The sequence below is a fragment of the Myotis brandtii genome, unplaced genomic scaffold, assembly GCF_000412655.1.
Source record: "Myotis brandtii unplaced genomic scaffold, ASM41265v1 scaffold1010, whole genome shotgun sequence".
Classification (NCBI taxonomy): Eukaryota; Metazoa; Chordata; class Mammalia; order Chiroptera; family Vespertilionidae; genus Myotis; species Myotis brandtii.
In genome coordinates, this window is record NW_005353362.1 from 54,107 (window position 1) to 74,697 (window position 20,591).

Sequence of the window (20,591 nt, forward strand, 5' to 3'; positions counted from 1 at the left end):
GGGGCCTCCCTTCCCCTGGCTGCCTGCTGCCCCTGCTGGCCAGGGTGGGGCCGGCCAGTGTAAGGGGCAGCGGGCGGTTGGCTGGCTGGCCCAGCCCCTTGGTTGAACTCCTGGTCGAAGGGATAATTTACATATTAGGTTTTTATTATATAGGATATATATATATATTTTTTTTTTTAAAAGTCCCCTTCTCCTCAAGGGAAGGGTCAGAGGTTCTGCTCATCCCTCACCCTGACCACCACCTCAGTGTCTGAGCTGCCCTGGAGCCCCCAGGAGCTCTGCTCTGCACTGGGTGTGGCAGGGCCAGCCATCTCCTTAAAAGCAAACCCGGGGAGAGAGAGCTGTAGGAATCTTACAGAGTCTGACCAGTTCACTCCTGTTGGAAGGTATTGTTGCCCTAGGCGAGGCTGCTGGGTTTAAAGAGCTGGAACCCACTAAGCTGAACACAGCCCCAGCGGCCTCCTCAGACCTGTTCTGCACACCCTGCCCTCAGGTGAGCTCAGGAGAACTGGCTCTCAGGTGAGTAGGCGACTGCTAGGACTTCAGGCGCCTAGGTGGAGGGGTGGGGGTGGAGGGATGGCCCAGAGGACCAGCCTGAGGAAGGGGTGGAGGTACCTGGATGTTCTCGGTAACAGGGGTCGTGTTTGGGGGTTTGAGAACTGGAGGTGTCTATTCTGTGACCACTGTCAGATGGATGGCGGGTTGGGGGCTGGAGGAAACAGGAGCCAGCCTTTGGCTAAAGAATGTGTAAAATGGAGTCGCAACCCTCATGATCCAGGAATTCCAGGGCGGGAGAGGAGGAGAGAGGCAGGCTAGTGTAAAGGAGGGCCGGCTTCAGAGACTGCTCAGAGGACACACCCCTGCCTTCAGAGGCAGCACGCTAAAGGCCAACCCTTCATGGCAGTAGGACCTAGGTATTTATGTATTTATTATTGTAACACGTTTTACTGTGTGCTAGCACGGTTCTTAGACTTGACAAATTAACTTACTTAATTCAGTCATAGCCTTATGAGGCGAGGCTGCTATTCTAGATACCCTCATTTTAAGGACAAAGAAGCACAGAGAGATAAGTAACTCCCTGTCAAGTGGCTGAGAGTGGATTAGACTTCCCTCCAGCTGAGCCCAGCAAATAGTAACAATGGCTTCAATATGGAACACTGACCATCCCTATCCCTCCCAGCAGCTAACAATCTGCAGAAAGTTGGGAAGGGCCTTATCTCCAGGGTAGGGCCACCCAGGGACCAGTTCTGGCACCCTCAGGCGAAACATGGATGTCCCACCCACCAAGCAGTTTCCTGCCAATAGCAGCTTGTACTCTGAGTGGAATTTGGGGCAGCCTGGAGCAGGGTGCCTGCCGGGCTGGGGTGGGATGGGAGGCTCTGTCTGCCCCTCACAGTCCTCCCACTTCCCTGGTAAGCCGCTGGCTCCTCTGCCCAGCTCAGACCTGGGTGCGCCCTTTGTGTGCGGTTAGGAGAGCTGGCATCATAGCCTGCATTGGTACACCTGAAACTAATACAAAATACTATTGAATGTAAACTGCAATTTAACATTTTTTTAATTTAAAAAAAGTGGGGGGGGGGGACCTGAGTTAGAACAGTAGCCCTGTTCAGCTGACCTTGGGTCAGGCATCTGACATATATTTTTTATTTTTTTTGATCCTCACCCGAGGATATTTTTCCATTGGTTTTTAGAGAGAGTGGAAGAGAGAGGGAAAGACACAGAGAAATATCATTGTGAGAGAAACACATCGATTGGTTGCCTCCCCGACGTCCAAGCTGGGGAGGAGCCTGCAACTAAGGTATGTGCCCTTGACTGGGATCGCAACCGGGACCCTTCAGTCTGCAGGCCGAGGCTCTATCCATTGAGCCAAATGGGCTAGGGCCTGACATAGATTTTAACAAAGCCTTATAGGCACTCACTATGCAAAGGCACTGCTTTAAGCACTTAACTAGTATTAATCAATCCGTGTAACTCCACAACACACTATTATCTCTAATGAGGAAACAGGAGTTAGTAACCCGCCCAAGATGGCCCAACAAGCAAATGCACCTTTGGGGTTGGGGCCCTGCTTTCCCACCTGACTCCAGCCTGACCTCCCCCTACAGCCCTGCCCTGCAGCTGTGACATGGAGGGAGTGACCTGGGGCCTTCTCCTTGTGCTGGCAGGTGAGTCCTCCAGAGGTGACCCTCTGCCACTCACATTCCCACTAAGGCAGTGAAGACCAGGGCAGCATCTCTCAAGGGGGGCCTGATGTCAAATGTGTTGTTGTTGTTAATATATTTTTATTGATTTCAGAGAGAAAGAGAGGGAGAAAGAGATAGAAACATCAGTGATGAGAGAGAATCATTGATGGGCTGCCTCCTGCACGCCCCACACTGGGGATTGAGGCCGCAACCCGGGCATGTGCCCTTGACCGGAATCGAAGCCGGGACCCTTCAGTCCACAGGCCAATGCCTTATGCACTGAGCCAAATCAGCTAGGGCTCGAATAAATGTGCTCTCATGTACACTGTTGATTTAAAGGGAAGAGATAGTACAGAAAATAATAGTACAGGGAAGAAGTGGAAATTGCACAATTTATTCTGGGTCATTGAACTGGGGGAAGCCTGTAACCATCTGTTGGCATGAAGAGAATAGCGTCGCCATTTCTTTAGGAAGAAGAGGGTCAGCTAGGGTCTGTGTTGGAAGCTTCCCTGGAGAGAGTAGAGATACAAACACGCCATCCCATTGGAGTGCAAGAAAAAATAGCAGGAAGCCTGAGAAATAGCAGCAAGGGCTGTGAGTGAGGGGCCAAAGGCTAAGGGATGGGGGACAACCTCAGCAGCACTGTCTGGGGCTGGGGGTGTGAGGGAGGGAACCAGCCCCAGGGTGCCTCCTAATGAGCTGTTATCCTTGCCCTTTGGGCTGAGGTCTGCCTGCTGATTCATGTTGAGACCAGTGTCATGAATGATCACCAAATCCTCTGCTTCTCCCACCCAGGCCTGCCTGCCTTGGAAGCCAACGACCTGATTGGTGAGTGAGGCCCCCAACTGCTCTTGCTGTCCCACATTTTCCCTCTAAGATCCCACATCCTGCCTCCAACTTTTGGTCCTTACTTATTTTTTCTTTCCTACAGATAAAGACAGTTCCTTCTCTTATGGTAAGAGCTGATATCCCTCCCGCCACCCCTTCCCTTGCCTATCCTGGACCTCCGCTAGAGGTTGGTGAGGGGTGATGTGGAGCCCAATGCAGACAGAGCGGGGCTTGAGGGGGTGAGGAAGGAGGGGCGGCAGGGGCTGGGGCTGGAGATTAAAGCGCCAGTGTGGTCAGTTACAAGAACAAAGGCCAACATGCAGGCTGGCCTTTGAAAGAACCTCCTTCCAGCATGGAAGGAAGGCACCCGTCATGTTTAGGAAGAAGATTCTGGGGAAGTAGCTGCAGGCAATGGGCTGCTGGGTGGCCAGGTATCTCACACCAACCTTCTTCCTTCCCCTCACTCTCACTTGCCTTTCTCAGCACCCAGTTCCCTGCTGCCCTCCAGCCCCCCCGTGGGTCTGCACTGTCCTCCAATGCCCCCAAATGCCCTTGAGCTCCCTCCTCACTCAGATCAAATGCCACCATTCAGAAAAGCCTTCCTTGATCATCCCTTAAACACCGCCCCCCCCCTTTTTTTTCTGTGCTCACAAATACCTTGCCCGAGTGCTGGGGTGGAGCAGGCTGGCCCCAGCTCTCTCTCCTCTCCTAGACTGGGAGGCCCTGCAGCTGGGCGGGATGATCTGCGCTGCGCTCCTGTGCATCGCTGGAATCTTGTTCGCCCTGAGTGAGCTGTGGGGCTGGCGGGATGGGGCGAAGGGAGGGCATGTGAGAAGAGGGGTGGCCCAGGGTCCCCAGGCCCTTTGCATTGATGTCTCTTCCTCTCACAGGTGGCAAGTGCAAATGCAAGCACAATCGCAAGCACAGGTGAGCATAAGGCCCCTATTGTGTGCACCTCAAGCTGAGCAGACTATTGTGGGGAAAAGTCCTATAACTTGGAGAAAGAGGACAGCTTCGTGGCTGCTCCCTGGGCTTGCAGTGGGATTATTCACAGATAATCCACGCTGAAGGGGCCCCACATCAGAAAGCTCTGAGCTCTGCTATTGTTTAAAATGACCGTGGAAGAATAACAAGGGGGCAGTTGGGGATCCTCTCGGGAGGGGGCACCAGGCATCTTGGTGGAGGACAGAAGGTCCAAGTATACTAATCTGATGTTCCTTCCGTAGCCCCTTATCTGAGAAAGCTGTTCCATTCATCACTCCAGGTGAGACGGGCTTCTTCGAGGGGCTTCTGGGCATCAGTCAGGGTGACCATAGCATTTGAGAGTTAAAAAATGATATGCTATGTGTCCAGCGGGACTGTCCCGAGCCAGCCCAGCCTTGGGGTTGCCCAGGGCTGAGGGGGGCGTCTGTGTAGTGACCATGTTGTGAGGACCTGACTCCCATTCTCTCCACAGGCTCTGCCAGTACCTGCTGAGCGCAGGACCAGCTTCGTGGGACCACCAGGGCCAGCTCCCATGCTGTTCCCTCCCCACTTGGGGGGGCCTTGGGCTGCTTCTGATCAGGAGGCTACTCAAAGCTTATTTCCAAATTAAACTGGTCTCACTCCTCCCCTGGCCTCCTGACCTTCTGTGGGCTGGGCAAGCCAGACAGGAGCTCTGACATTCTGCTCAGGAAAAGCCAGGCCCTCAGCAGGGTGGTTGCTCATGCTTCCTGGGACCACATGTCTGGCCTAAGGCCTACGCCCAACATGTCTCCCATTTTGAGAACCTCCTGATACTTGATTTCCTGCCCCCCTGCCTCATCCATGCCCCATTTGAGACACCTCAATACCAAAGGCCTTACAATTTCCACACCTTGCCTAGAGACCCTAGGAGTCCCAATGAGCCAGGTACCCATGACATCCTGTAACCTAGAATGATCCCGTGGCTCTCCCTCCACTAAACCCCGCCTCACTCAGGGAACGCTCTCTGTTGCTCACACAGCCCAGGAAATGCAGCCATTCCTTCATTGTCCCCACTCTAGTAAAACCCTCTATAATGTTCACACCAACCCATGGACCCTTCCCCTCACTTAGGTAATATCCCAAGACCCCACTATATGCTGCATCCCGCGAAGCCCACATAGAGCATTTAGGACCAAAAACCATCCGTAGAAATCTAGCTCCCTTACTGTTGCCAAGCACAAGGAGGGTTCAGTACTCGCGGTACTCTACTCAAGAATGGCATGTGGCCACCCTGAGGTAGTTTTAGTTACTTGCAGCAAGTAAAGGACACCAGGGACTCACATACAAAACTCTGCCTCTGAAGGGAGCCTTAGCCACTGCTTATATACACTATTTGATCAATTACATGTTGATTTCTTTGCAGTTGGCTACACTTAACCAGTTGAGTTCCTGTCAAGCGCTTCCTGTTTACAGCTACTTCTGCAAAGTATTTAGCATTTAGCGGGAATAGAGTTTAGTAAGAAGCACCCAGACCTCTAGAATCTTGTCCTATCTAACAATATTCAAAAGTCCACCCCTGGAACCCCTCACTTGAAAGGTCCCTGCTTACATAGACTGGGGCCCTCTCCCACCTCAGCAGCTGCAGCCTCGCTGCTCTTGCCAACCTCCACAGCCAAGGGTGTAAGGTCCGTTCAGTGGAGACCCTGGGGCAGTAGAGGTCTGCCCTGGCCCTGCCTGGCAGTGGCTCCCAGTCTAGGTCTGGATCGATGGGGCCCCTTTTGATGTTGCTTCAAGCCAGCTCTCTGATGGTGTCCTGCTCCAAATCCCCCATTTGTCAGTGGTGCCAGCTCTGGAAAGAACGATATGGATAGACTTTGGGTCCCTGACTTGTGAGCTGGGGTCAGGAGGTCAGTGGGCAGGGACCCTGCCTCCTACTCGCATCCCCAGGCCCTGAGGTCTGGAAATGGTGTTCTGAGACGTGCTTAGAGCCCTTCAAGCAGAACGTGTAAGGGGTGGTTTCTAAGGTTAGTCCAGAGCTGCAGCAGGAGCTCCAAGACCCTGACTGGGACGCAGGACGCCTGGCTGAAAGTGCAGCCACTGTCCAAGCTGAGTGATGCCGTGTGAGCGGAGCCACCGGAGTGGGCGGCTGCACCAAGCCTGTTTATCCGCAGACAGATTCTCCAAGCTCCAGCTCTGAGCGGGATGGGATACACACCCGGAAAGAAGAGTGGGTGGGTGCATGAGCATCAGTGGGTGATGTGGTCAGGCCAGAGGTGACATCTGAGGTGACTCAACTGTGAACAGTAGAAGAGCCAGCCACGCAAACATCTTTCCTAGTAGAGGGCACAGTGTACTGGTATGTGAGCGACCTGCGGGGACACTGGCCTTCATGCTTTTTCAGCTCTCGGACTCAAACGCAGGCAAAAGAGGAGGCAATGTGGCCACTGCAAGGAGTACCACTGCCCTCTGCTGAGCTGGGACTCAGGAGGGACCAGGAGCTGCAGGGGAGGGGAACTCAGGTGCTAGAGGAGCAGAGCGCGAATGTGATCCCCAGAGGAGGGCGCAGGCGGGCGAGCCACCACAGAGCCTTCCCCAGGGAGTGGGTGCATGTCCCTTCCCTCCTGGGACACGGAGGATACTGGTGTGAGTGGATTGCATGTGAGAAAGTAAACATGAGCTCTGCCTAAGAACGCAAAGTCTGTGACCTTTTGTGGGGTCGCAGCATGGAAAGGATCTTGGCAGGCGCCCCTCTGAGTGCCTGACAACTGCTTCTTCGGAGAAAGTTGGGTCCCCATCGTCTCACGCTGTGACAAACTCTGTTTGAAATCCTTTCAGCAACAAGGAAACCCCAGCGTATCCTGGGAACCTAAGTCATTTTGACTCACGATGCCGAGCGCACAGGGAAGAGCATTCCACATTCCTCTTCCCGTGTTGGTCCAGTGGGGACACACACACACACACACACACGCACGCACGCACGCATATTCCTCTTCCCGTGTTGGTCCAGTGGACACACGCACGCACGCACACGGGAACATACAGTTTGCTCTGCTTGCAGCCTGCCAAGCACGGCTCCATTTAAGTTTTGCCTGAACAAATTCCACAGACCCAAGTCCTATAAGCACCCATATTGGGTAAGGGCCCCGCGACCTGCAACCCCAGTGTGCGTGTGTGGGAGAGGCTGGGTGCTCAGCGTCCGTGAGCCTTGTCCAGTAACAGGCTGGCGCCTTGTTGTCTAGGCTGATTCTACCTGTCCCGGGCTGGGCAAGGGGTGCAGGGAGGGTGTCTGGGAGCCTTGGGCTAATCCTCGATGGGAGGAGTCAGGACTGTGGACGGAGGGAGGGCGATGCAGGATGGATCGGTGTTATCCCCCCCAGGCTGCCCGTGGATCCCTGCAGGTGGGCTGCTAATTCCCAAGGGAAACGAGCTCTTCCCCGTTCTGGAGGAGGGCGTGGGAAAGGTTGCCATAGGATGGGGGAGTCTCTGCCCCGGCTTCCTGTGTGCTCCAGAGACCCATTCACGGGGCCTTTCTCTCCTAGGGAAGTGGGTGGCTTTAGTCGAAATTTCCTCCTCTTGTCATTTTCTCCCAGATGAGGTGCAGCCCAAGAAAGGCCCAGAGAAAACAAAGGTAATTTTCACTTATTGAATCCTTAGGATGTGATGGACACATAAATAGTTCACATGTTAACGCAATTTCCCCAGCAACATGAGACACAGACTTGCATTACCTCCTCTGTGCATAAGAGGAGACTCTCAGGCTTTCTTGCTTTTGAGCCATTTCTGAAGAACTAGGCTCCACTGCCTTTCTGGTATTTATCATCATCTGAAAGAACCCAGTGATGTGCATGTCTGGGGACTCTATATCCCTCCTCCCCTTTAAGCAATCTTATTTTTTCTAATTGCAAACATTTTTCATGCCTATTATAGAAAACTTGAACATTACAGAGATATCTCACTTAGAAGATAAACCGATTTCTAACCCAGCACCCAAAAATAAATCAAGGTTAGAAGTTTGATATATTCTAGAATTCTATCATATATATTTCTATAATTCTGGAGATCCTGCCAGGTTCCTACAGTAATCAGTAGTTCATTACTTTGTATTGCTGAGTAGTAGAGCGAGAGAGTGCTTTTAAAATGAGAGCCTATTAATTTAAGAAGTTATAAGGTTTATTCTAAAATTAATGACTTGAAAACACTGTAATATTTGTTTCCTAGAAAGTACCAGCATCTTACCCTAAATTTTTGTGTCAAATACTATAAAACCCAGGGTAAGAAAGGCTCACAGCTAACACAGGAGCATGTGACCGGAACCATCTGGGTTGATTACTGGTTAGGTCCTATGCCTGGCTCTGGAGAGAGATTTATTACTCAATCTCAATGCCGCCATCAGAGGAATATTCTTAAAGCAAGGTCAGATCAACTCTTGTTCAAAATGCACCAAAGATCCCCTACTTATCTTTCAGAAAAATCCCCTTAACATGGCCTATTGACCCTCAGGTCTGACCCCAGCCCCATGTCTGACATCAGTGCTCCAACTTCGCCTGCGCTCTCCCACACTCAGCCAGCCTCCTAGACACACCACAGGCTGCAGCCTCAGCCTAGGGCACTGCACTCCCCTCCCTCTGCTGGGCCTTGTCCCTATTCCCCAGCATCCCTGCATCCCCAATTCCCTTCCTGTAGGACCTTTCAGAGGCCTCCTGGGCCACTCTATAACTGTACCACCAGCACTCGTCCTTCTCATCTTTCCTGCTTCTACTCTTTGTATATTGCCTTAATTCATGCAATATTTATATTTCACTGATTCATTTAATGTTCTCCAAGTAATTCAAATTGGCGCCTGCAGAATTTCCTGGGTTTTGGCTCACAGATTTGGTTGTTCTGATTGCCAGTTTTATGATTTCCACTGAATACATATTGGCCATTTTGAGCTTCTCATGTTCTCAAGGGAATAAAAAAAATCTGATTGTAGTCTTTCCACCAATCTGACATGTTATAGCTCATGGATCTTATAGTTACTCTGTATCTAGACTTTATATTCACAATACCTGGTGCTCATATCAAAAATATCCAGGCATAGCCCTAGCTGGTTTGGCTCAGTGGACAGAGCCTTGGCCTGGCAGGTATTGATGTCTCTGGTATGATTCTGGGTAAGGGCATATGCCCAGGTTTCGGGGTTCGATCTCCAGTGGGGGGTGTGTTAAGAGGCAGCCAATCAATAATTCTCTCTCATCGATGTTTCTATCTCCCTCTCCCGTCCTCTCCGAAATCAATAAAAATATATTAAAAAAATATATATATCCAGGCATAAAATACAAACTAGTACCAGACAGATAACATAAATACAAAGATGCAGATATTGGAAAGATTAGGCCAAGATTTGAACTAATTGATATGTTCAAGGAATGAAATGATGTTTGGAGATTATCAGAAAAAAAATTGAACCTATGTGTTGTGAGTTAAATTGTGTCCTCCAGAAAGGTATGTTCAAGTCCTAAACTCCCAGTACCGGAGACTGTGACCTTATTGGAAATTGGGTCTTCCCAGATATAGTATTTTTAGATGAGGTGATACTGGACTAGGGTGGGCCGTAGTCAATGACTGGTGATGTCCTTATAAGAAGAGAAAAATCTGCACCCAGGGAGAAGGTCATGTGGCAACAGAGGTAGAGAACGGACTGATGCAACACCAAGATTGCCAGGAACTACCGAAGTTAAAAATAGGTAAGGAAGAGTTCTTCCTTGGAGAGTTCAAAGGAGAATGGCCTTACCATCACCTTAATTTTGACATCTCACCACCAGAACTGTGAGAAAAATAAATTTTTTATATTAAGTAAAAAAAAATTTTTTTAATAAAAATTTTAGAACTAAAAATTCTTTTATTTTTCAAGAACTAAGCGTTGTTAACTGAAGTTAAGAACATAATTGATGATTAACAACAAATTAGACTCAGCTGAAGAGAATGAGTGAATTGGGAGATGGATAATAAGAAATATTAAGCCCTAGCTAGTTTGGCTCAGTGGATAGAGTGTCGACCTGTGGACCGAAGGGTCCCGGGTTTGATTTTGGTCAAGGGCATGTACCTTGGTTGCAGGAGGCAATCAATCAATGTGTTTCTCTCACATCAATGTTTCTGTCTTTCCCTCTCTCTTCCACTCTCTCCAAAAATCAATGGAAAAATATCCTCAGGTGGGGATTAAAAAAAGACAGAAAGAAAAAAGGATTATCAAGATATTAGAAAAAATGCATTAAATAAAATTCAAAATTTATTAATGATTAAAAAAAAACAGCTTAGCCCAGTTGGTGTGGCTCAGTGGTTGGGTGTCAGTCTATGAACCAGGAAGTCATGGTTCAATTCCTGCTCAGGGCACATGCCTGGATTTTGGGCTCTAGCCCCAGTAGGGGGTGTGCAGTAGGAGGCCAATCGATGACTCTCTCTCATCATTGATGTTTCTCTCTCTCCCTCCCTCACCCTTTCTCTCTGAAATCAATAAAAACATATTTAAAAAAAACCTTATACTAAGCCAGAAATGGAAATTCAACTAATGTAATAAAGGGTATGCAACCAATAATCAATAATTTTAATGGAGAAATACTGAAAGCTTTCTCTCTGAAAGTGGGAGTAAGATACTCTCTGACCCCAACTTTGTTCAGCATCACATTTTCTTTTTTCAGCATCATCTTTTCTAATGATAAAAAACAAACTTATCTAAGAGCAGGCAACAAGGCAAGAAAAGAACAAAGTACACAAGGATTAGAAACAATAAAACTGTCACTATTTTTAAAATGGCATAGTTTTGTATGTAGAAAATCCAAAGAATCCACATTTAAATTAGCACAGATAAGTGAATTTAGCAGGGCCACAATATCAAATACACCCTTAAAAAATAAAATACTCAGAAATAGGTCTGATTAAGTGTGCATGAATTTTATATAAAAACTGAAACCAACAGAGATGCCATGAGAGCCTTACAGCTTGATGCACCTGCCCACCCCCAGAGCATGAGTGGGGCTTAGTACAGAGTGGGCTCAGCAGCGCCAGGAGCTGCTTTGTGAGCAGTGAATAGCTCTCTGCTGCATTAGACACATGCACCGATTCGTAACACACAGGGTCTGAGCTGACTGCTTATTGAGACTTGTCAAAGACACCACACAAAACCATTTATGAACAGATACCTCCAGGATGGGGCTCGCCCTGTCCTTTGTAGCAGATGGCAGGGCAGCTTGTGGAACCCATGCAATCTCTGGTCACCTAATAATTGAGGAGGAGCAATACTTTCAAGTGTAAAGATTTCTCCAGCCCTGGCTGGGTGGGTCAGTTGCTTGGAGCCTTATCCCATAAACCAGGGGTCCTCAAACTACGGCCCACGGGCCACGTGCAAATACAAATATTGTATTTGTTCCCGTTTTGTTTTTTTACTTCAAAATAAGATATGTGCAGTGTGCATAGGAATTTGTTCATATTTTTTTTTTTAAACTATAGTCCGGCCCTCCAACGGTCTGAGGGACAGTGAGCTGGCCCCCTGTTTAAAAAGTTTGAGGACCCCTGCCATAAACCAAAAGGTTATGGGTTCAATTCCCATAGGGCACATACCTGGTTTCTGGTTCAATCCACAGTAAGGGTGCGTATTGGCTTCTTACCCCTCCCCCCTCTCTAAAAATCAAAAAACCATATCCTCACCTTAGCCGGTTTGGGTCAATGGATAGAGTGGAGGCCTGCAGACCCAAAGGTCCCAGGTTCGATTCCAGTCAAGGGCACATGCCCAGGTTTTGGGCTTGATCCCCAGTGCGGGGTGTGCAGGGAGCAGCTGATCAATGATTCTCATCATTGATGTTTCTCTCCCCCTCTCAGAAATCAATAAAAAAATATATCCTCGCCCTGGCCATCCTCAATTTAGATCCTGAGTTCCGAGATGCCCCATATTAACCATCTGTCCAGGAGCAAGATCCCTCATGTGCTAGTCCAGTCCACACATACCTAGCAGCTTTTCTGGTATAATATCCACTTCCTGCTATAGTGGCGTCTCTTCCTTCTGTTCCATGCTCAATCCACACCATTTTTCTAGAACCTGAGTTGCAAACTTTTCTCTTATTTTAGATTTTGCATAGGCTGAGGCAAATTTGAAAGTTGCAAACTTTCTTATTTTAGATTTTGCATAGGCTGAGGCAAATTTGAAACTCTCATTTTTGACAAAACAAGTACAATATTTTGCACTAAAGGTCAAATATTTTTTGGGGGGTGGATGTTATACTTTTAATTGGGGCTCCCTTCCAACAAATTGACTCCACTCCTGGACCACAGTGCACTTACAATAGTTTAGCAACCTATTCTGGAAACAAGCTTGGAGACTTTGAGGGGGCAAAAATCAGTTTATGAATCACCTACTTCAGGTGATGCCTCTGGAGTCTTTCTCCTGGCAAGCAGGAAAGGCCATTGCTGCTGGCCCAGAGCTCAGGATCACCTTGGGATCTACTGTCATCTAGCACATTCCCTCGACTTTCCGTATCTGGACCAACTTAGCAAAGACATTTTGCACCATCTGTCATTCAAGCTTCCATAGGTTCCAGGTGCTGTCAGGGCTTCCTCACAAACCAGCAATGTGCTTCTCTATGGTGAATGTTGCCTGAAACTTGGATTGTGGACCCATGGAGTGTGCACAGGGTGCCTGGTCTGTGGCTACCTAGAATTCTCATGCTACCAGTCTTCTTCAGATATTCCTAGTTCCACCTGTTGTGCTTTTTGCAGTATTCCTGAGTGCTGCTGCAGCCCGGAGTCTATGGACTACTAGTGGGAAGGACAGAAGGTAAGGTGGGCCTGTGACGCCCAACTAAGTCAAAAGACTGGAAACAAGACTACAGTCTATCTATGGACTTACTTTTAATAAACTCTTTGGGGCATAACACAACACTCACTCTCGAAACATTCTCTGAAGATACGAGATGATCCTTAAACTGGTGAAACTAGGGACACGTGGGCTACATTATATGGTCATTAAAGGCAAATGAGAAAATAAAAATTAAATAAACTCCATTCACATTTTACAATCTTGGCTTTATTGAGTGCATGTCAAAGTTAAGTGTGATGGCAATATGACATGTGTAGAGCTGCCTGGAATTTGGATGCTTCTTCACTCTGCTAGGCAGATGATAATTTTCTAACAATTCTGGAGAGACATCTATTGCTAACCCAGGAGTGTACCCTAGAGAAATAGCCATTAAGTCTGAAAAAAAATGTTTTATTCAAAACTATGGATTTCTAGCTATGAGAAATGGATGCGATTCCAGCATAACGCGAGGGACCAGCAGGGCTGAAGAACAGAGCACAAAAGTCACAGAAGGCAGAGACTGTGTGCTTCCATTTTCCTACTTTCTGGAAGTGTCACCATTTCTACCACCCATTTGTACATAATAGTTTTAAAAGATGACTTTTAATTCAGCTTCCTTGTAAAAAGATAAGGAAAATCAGATTTGATGTGAACTTAAATTCACACTGAAACAGCATTTAAATGAATTCTCTTTAACCACCCAGCCATTTTGCTACTTTTTGGTGAGTAGATAGTCTATGCCAGTCATTGTGAAAAAGTCTTTATTTTAAGAAAAAAGTTTAGTTAACAAAAATTTTTTTTTAACAAATTTCACTTAGCAAAATACACCCAAAAGGAAATCACAGTAAAGGAAGCTCTAAGTCAAGGCCTCACCAATTCCTACAGTATTAGTAATGTGTCTCAATTTTCAAAACTAACTTTTAAAAAGCTTAAACTTAACCTAAGAGATTTTAAATGAAAATAAACTAGAATGAACAAACATGAGAAATGTTCCTCTTTGAATTAGGGATCTAGCACCTTGAGTTTCCCAAAAATCTCATCTCCCCAATGTGTTCATGGTGATATGGTGTAAAAGATCCACATTTGATGTACTTAAAACTACTTGAAGTCAGATAACATCACCCCTGAAATATGCTACCAAAATATTTAAAAAAAAAAAAACCAAAAAACTGGAAACAGTTTTAGTTTACTCAATATCACATGCCAGAAGAAAGTTTGCATGAGAAAACACTGAAGAGGTAACTTTTTAATCCAGATTTCACAAACTCATGGTGCAAAATGGGTCCCCACAGCTTCTTCTAGAATAATAACTGCTTTTCACTGCTTGTTGGTTGCCTATGAAAAATTATAACTCAAATGCTTTATAAAATATAAAATTAGTCATATCCAGTCATGCTGTTCTGGCCACGGTAGCTAGCAGCTCCATAACAGCCACTCACAGATGGGCTCTCAAGGCCACTATAAGTGGACTGGGCTGATACTCCCATGCCTTGCATCATCTGGCTGCTATATGCCCCATTGCTAGCCCCTGTTGTGGAATTCAAGAAAAGTTCTATGTATCTATGCTGCATGTTGGCCCTGTCTTTGGACATAGCTGCCACAGCTTCTTCATGAGTGGCAAACTCAACATCAGCTTCGCCCGTCACTCTTCCATCAGGGCCAATCTCAATATGGACTCTTACAGGGTTGAGAGGAGAGAAGAAGTTGTAAATGTCATTCTCTGTAGCTTTATACGGCAGCCCTCTCATGTGGACACAGTGTCCAGTGGTACTCTGGACAGTGAACTCGCCATCTCCATATCTGTGGTCATACACCCCCGAGAGACAGTAACTGAGGTCTCTTCCAAACATGTCAGCGGTAAAGCCATAGCCATCGCTGAGACCGCTGTACTCCTCATAGCCCCCATAGCCTGCACTGTAAGCACCAGACCTCATCCTATCCAAGCCTGCCTGCTTGACAATGCCAATGTATCTCCTGGCTGTACCAGGACGGTCATAGGGCCCTGGCCGCTGTACAGACATAAATTTCAGAGGGGGGTCTGAATATGTCCTAACTTCTTCCTGACTGCTCTTGAACACTTCAATATACCTGTGCCCTATTCTCTCCTTGTGCTTTCCTAGAGCCTTCTCAGCTAACTCCTGTGAGGCAAACTGCACAAAGGCTTCCCCTGTAATCTTGCCCTCAGGGTCCACAGGCAATGTGATCCCATTTGGCACGATTTCCAACCCTGAGAAGAACTGAACAATTTCCTCCTTGGTGCATCCAAATGGGAGTCCTCGAAGCCGCACGAAGCCATCATTAGCAGTGTCAGCACTGTTTGGACCACTGTGCTTCAACACCCAATCCATCTCGGTTCTGTGGGACTTGAACACCTCAATGTACCGGTGTCCCATGCTTTCCCTGTCCTTTTTAAGGGCCATTTTCACGTCATCTTCGGATTCAAGTTCAACGAAAGCCTCACCACTCTGCCTGCCTTCTCTAGTGTAGATGAAATGAATGCCTGCGGACCCATCATGAATTATGCAGCCGGAGAGGAAATTCTGCACATCCTCAATAGAGCAGGACCAGGGCAGGCCACGGAGCTTGACCACAAAGCCTTCACCTCCCTCAGGGCCCAGCATCATGGACACTTGGTAGGGCAGACTTCAAATAAACTCAGCTGCTGCTTTTTGTAGCTGAAAAGAAAGCAAAAACTACATAATTTCCCCTTTCATATGTATAAGAAGAACATGCAATAAATACAATTTTCTCCCTTTTACAGAGAAGGATAAGAGAAGTTGAAATACAACAAATACACTTGGATTTAAGATTCAATTCCAGGTCTTTCAAAAAATGTACACATTACCTAACAGACTGAGAAAGAACAAACTGGGCTCTGGCCAGCTTGGCTCAGTGGACAGAGCGTCAGCCCGAGGACTGAAGGGTCCTGGGTTCGATTCTAGTCAAGGGCCCGTGCCCGATTGGCGGGCTTGATCCCCAGTAAGGGATGTGCAGGATGCAGTTGATCCATGATTCTCTCTCTCTCCCTTTCTAAAATAAAATGAGAGAATTGGGCCGAAACCGGTTTGGCTCAGTGGATAGAGCGTCGGCCTGCGGACTGAAAGGTCCCAGGTTCGATTCCGGTCAAGGGCATGTACCTGGGTTGCGGGCACACCCCCCGGTGGGGGATGTGCAGGAGGCGGCTGATCGATGTTTCTCTCTCATCGATGTTTCTGACTCTCTCTCTCCCTTTCTAAAATAAAATAAAAAGAGAGAATTGGGGAGTGGGGGTGTTTAAGACCCCTCTATGAGACTCTTTGACATCAAGTAAAAACAAGTGATGAACAGACTAGTTAAAACCACAACAACAGGCTAACATTTCCTTTGGCACTGGGAATAGGCGTTCTCTTTATAAACAATGCTGCAGGACACAAGACAGCAATGGCTTGCAGTGGGTAAGGATCATTTTTTTCTAGATTGTCAAATCAAACAAAATGAGTCAAGTGTGAGACCAAGATGAAGTCACATCCAGACAAGCAGCCAAGTCCATCACAGAACATTAGTTACATGCATCTCAAATACAGAAATGAAATAAGCTTCTCAGGTTCATATATAAAGAAAATCATCACCCTGGCCAGGTAGCTAGCTCAGTTAGTTAGAACATTGTCCCAATATGCCAAGGTTGGGGGTTCCATCCCCAGTCAGGGCTCATACAAGAATCAACCCTCCCTCCCCCTCTATAATAAATTTTTTAAAAAATATGAACATTAGCCCTAGCTGGTTTGGCTTAGTGGACAGAGCTTTGGCTTGCGGCCTGAAGGGTCCCGGGTTGTAGGCTTGATCCCCAGCAGGGGGCGTGCAGGAGGCAGCCAATCAATGATTCTCATCATTGATGTTTCTATCTCCCCCTTCTCCCTTCCTCTCTGAAATCAATAAAAAAATATTTTTAAAGGTGTCCACATTAGAAACTTTGGGGGGGCGGGGGGAAGAGTATCAACACCACATAATATATATTGTCCGCTTCACTTTGCTGAAGGATAGGAGAAAAAAAAATAAACACATACAAGAGGGTGCCCTTCTCATAAGGTGTCATAAAGTACATTGTGGCATCTGGCAGCCAGAGTTCAAGCTGAAACAGTAAAGGTCAAATCCAACCAGAAGGACAGTTTTCTAAAGAGGAGGAACCGAACCAATATATGCATAAGAGAAAACAATATTTTTAGTGATCAATGCTCAAAATGGGTACATATAAGGTTATGGAAATTAAATGTTTCATGAAAAGTGTCATTTCACATGAAGTATAAATGCAGCAATTAAAATCAGTGGTGCCCTAGTCAGTTTGGCTCAGTGAATAGAGCACTGGCCCTGGAACTGAAGGGTCTCTGGTTCAATTCTGGTCGAAGGCATGTACCTTGGCTGCAGGCTCAATCCCTGGCCCCGGTCAGGGTATGTGTGAAGGAAACCAATTGATGTCTCTCTCTCTCTCCCCCCCACCCCCTTCCTTACATTCTCTCTAAAAATCAATAAGGAAATATCCTCAGGCAAGGACCAATAACAACAAAAACTTGGGCGTATTAGAAAAAGATAAAAATAGAGCCTTAGCTCAAATGAAATCACAAAACATCCCTCATGGAATTGAGGTATTTACACTATTAGTGCAAAATATGGACAAATACATAAAAAGAACTCCTAAACTCGCCCAGGTGACATCTCTCAGTGGTTGAGCATCAACCTATGAACCGTATATCCGGAATCCGGATTGCCAGCTCTATCTCCAGTGGGGGCAGGCAGGAGGCAGGCAGCCAATCAATGAATCGCTCTCACCACTGATGTTTCTCTCTCTCCTTCTCAGAAATCAATACACACACACCTCCTAGTTCTTTAAAACCCACAATTAAAAAAATAAAAAGCACGCTGAGGTAATTTGAGCTAATAAAAAGCAAACTGGTAATAACTGCACTAGTATCAGAGAGAACAAATTATTGACAAGTTACATTTTGATCCATCATTAATTTTCATAATTTAAATTCAGTATAATTAATTTGAGGCCTCTGCCTCAAATTCAATGAACCCATCATTACTCTCAGGTGGTCCCATTCTCCACCTTAACCATGCCCTTAAGCCAGTGGTTCTCAACCTTGGCTGCACATTAGAATCACCTGGGAATCTTTTTAAAATCCTGATTTCTGGGCCTCATCCTCCAGAAATTCTGTTTCTTTGTTACTAATGTGGCCTCACACAGGTGATTCCAATGTGCAGCCAAGGCTGAGAACCACTGCCCTAAGCTCTATCAGTAACTCCTGCCTTTAACTATAAAGGCTTCTTACAGTTCTATCTTCAGTCTGAGCAGATTGCATGGCAAAGAATGAGCTAAATAATTCTTTCGTGATCTCAATGATCCAATTGTCATTTTCTTTTTGTATAGCCCTCATATTTCTAATTCCTATATCAATATCCCATACCAGAATCTGTTTCTTAAACTTCTCTAAGCATAATGACTCAATCTGCTGCTTAAGTGTTCCACGTTAAGGTGACTTTATGTCCCTCTCCCATTCAAAGTCTCAGTGGCTTTCCACTAACATTGGAACACAAACCACAATGCTAAGGGGTTCTAAGGTCTTGCAACTTTGGCCCTCCACACACTATCTACTAGCTGGTATCACCCCATAATTTTAAAATCTCTTTATTCCTGTGCCTGAAATGTGCCAGGCTCCCTTGGATTTGACACACATGGTAATTCTCTCTAAATATATTCCACCCAACCTCTGTCTAGCTAAATCCTACTAATCCTTAAAGCCTCAGCGCAAATATGCTGCGGTTCCAAAAGATCTTGCCCTTGCTACAAACTAAATCTTCTGATTCTATGCTCCCATAGCATAGAACGTGTCTTCAAAACTGCATTGGAAGCCTATGTCAGTTCTGTTGGTCACAGCTGCCCCACCCACCAGGTACTGAAGGCTGAAGACCAGCAAGGAATTAATTTATGGCCACAAGGGGGAGGGTCAGTATCTTCCTCTAGAACAGGGGTGGGGAACCTTTTTTTCCTGCCATGTGGATATTTATATTATTTTGAAGGCATACGAAATTACCAACTTAAAAATTAGCCTGTTCTATTTGGTCAAACATTTAATGAACTCATCCCTAATGCTTTTGGAAGGGCCAGCCCAATGATTTCTCGGGCCTTAGAAAAGCCTGTGGGCGGGAGGTTCCCCACCCCTGCTCTAGAAAATGGCAGTCCAGTTAGGCTGAGAAAGACATGCAGGAAACATGAAAGAACAGGCATTTCATAAGAATCAATTATGCAATTAAACACCACATAAAACTAAACTATTTCCACTTTTGCTTTCATAATCCTCTACACATTTATATTGTTTGCTGAGACAGTACTAAGAACAAGTTCTTCAATTTCACATTCCTAAGAAAATTTTATGCTTGGATATAACACAAATTACATTCCTTAAATTAGCTCACCTTAAAGAACGAGGAGGGATGCCAACAGCCGGAGACACTCCTGGGAGGCACGAATTGTCCTAAAAAAGAGCAACATGGCCACCTTGCCTCAGTGCCGAGAACTCCCCAGAGCAACCAGGTTAGTAGTCCTGGCGCCTTCCTGAGAAAGCGGGGCTGGGGGCTGCCCTCAAGCACTTCAAGGCTTCCCTTTTCATAGGGTAATGCAGAGGATTAACAGCAAGGAAACTCCCACTTGCCTGGAGGTGACAACTCAATTCCCTGGTTTCTATATAAAAAACTACCTGAAGAAAAATTTAAATATTGAGGCGGGTGGACGGGGGGTTGGGGGTTGGGGGGGCGGCAGCGTGTCTTCTCGGGGATGGGCCCCAGAGGAAGTCGCCGGGGCTGTAATTCACTAACACCCCGGGTGGCAGCAGAGACACTCAACACTCTTTCCCAGTTTTACCCGATAACTTCACTTCGTGTGACCTGACATTAACCTTTTGATTAACTGAGAAGGAATAAGGGGAGGAAACGTTGAATGAAATACGCTTTTAACAGGAAAAACACTGCCCCCGCCCACAGCCACGGGATAAGGCCGCCCCCAAAGGCCTGAAGTGCAGGAAACGGATCTGAAAACTAAGCTACAGACAGAACTGGAACCCCACGTTATCTTCTCTGGACGTGATCTTAAATGTTACCCATTTGCCTAGTCTCACTAGCCTCCTGCGATTATTCAGGAGGCACCATGGGGGGGGGGGCTAGTATAAATATAAACTGTTAGCCTAGGACGCTAATCTGGGCCGAGATCCACACTCCTAACACCGCCCGGCCTCCCGCGAGGCTCCGCATGTGCTCATCGCTCTCCTGGCTCCCGGGACTCCCTCACCTCCAGGCGGATCCAATCGAGATAAACCGGGCGCGCCCTCACGGCGGGCGGGCCGGGCGATTAGGTTTATCTGCGCAGTAAACAAGGCGCCAACCGCACCTCCCACCTTCTGGAAGGTTCGGGGACGGGGACTCGGCCCTCCTTCCCAGCGTGTTCTGGGGAGGCCCAAAGGGCATTTCGCCCTCACTTGTAAATTCATTTCAACCCGCAGCTGGCGGCACGCACAGCCAGGCCGTCCGGGCGCCCTAACGACTCGGAAACTCCTATTTCTAAGTCTCAGGCCGCGGGCGGCGCCCCTCGGAGCCACACGGTTGGCCTTCTTCCTGTCAAACTTACCGCTGAGGAGAGCAGGGCCGAGGTCGATTTTCATCCAGCGAGCGCGGCTGAGGCCACAAGACCCGACGCCGCCGCCTCAGAAACGCAGGGGGCTCCGGGCGAACTGCAGGCGCATCTCCCGGTCGTCGTCCACCTGAAACTGAAACTGCCGGCGGGA

At 47.3% G+C, this 20,591-nt stretch overlaps 2 protein-coding genes and 1 pseudogene across 3 annotated transcripts in view; 1 reads left to right on the forward strand and 2 right to left on the reverse strand.

The window, feature by feature from the left end:
• The window catches only part of LOC102251635, a 51,568-nt pseudogene that overhangs the window by 6,446 nt on the left and 24,531 nt on the right, over positions 1-20,591 (reverse strand).
• Positions 190-4,620, forward strand: FXYD4 (FXYD domain containing ion transport regulator 4). The gene is made up of 8 exons (XM_005853208.2): positions 190-519; positions 2,106-2,165; positions 2,979-3,011; positions 3,115-3,138; positions 3,724-3,798; positions 3,902-3,938; positions 4,238-4,275; positions 4,468-4,620. Exons 2-8 carry the CDS (start codon positions 2,126-2,128, stop codon positions 4,485-4,487), a joined length of 267 nt encoding a protein of 88 aa, XP_005853270.1. The 5' UTR covers positions 190-519; positions 2,106-2,125; the 3' UTR covers positions 4,488-4,620.
• HNRNPF (heterogeneous nuclear ribonucleoprotein F) overlaps positions 12,987-20,591 on the reverse strand; it is a 16,645-nt gene continuing 9,040 nt past the window's right edge. For both annotated transcript variants that reach the window (XM_014534993.1, XM_005853210.2), the window contains exons 2-4: positions 20,435-20,579; positions 19,231-19,289; positions 12,987-15,455 (exon numbers count right to left, since the gene is read on the reverse strand). In XM_014534993.1, coding sequence (XP_014390479.1) covers positions 14,157-15,404 — 1,248 coding nt within the window. In that variant the 5' untranslated portion in view covers positions 15,405-15,455; positions 19,231-19,289; positions 20,435-20,579 and the 3' untranslated portion in view covers positions 12,987-14,156. The remainder of the gene's footprint in view (positions 15,456-19,230; positions 19,290-20,434; positions 20,580-20,591) is intronic.

Coding starts and splice junctions, on each gene's coding strand:
- FXYD4 (XM_005853208.2), top strand. CDS start 2,126: ATGGAGGGAGTGACCTGGGGCCTTCTCCTTGTGCTGGCAG. Junction 2,166..2,978: donor CCTTCTCCTTGTGCTGGCAG/GTGAGTCCTCCA, acceptor TCTCCCACCCAG/GCCTGCCTGCCTTGGAAGCC. Junction 3,799..3,901: donor TGGAATCTTGTTCGCCCTGA/GTGAGCTGTGGG, acceptor TTCCTCTCACAG/GTGGCAAGTGCAAATGCAAG.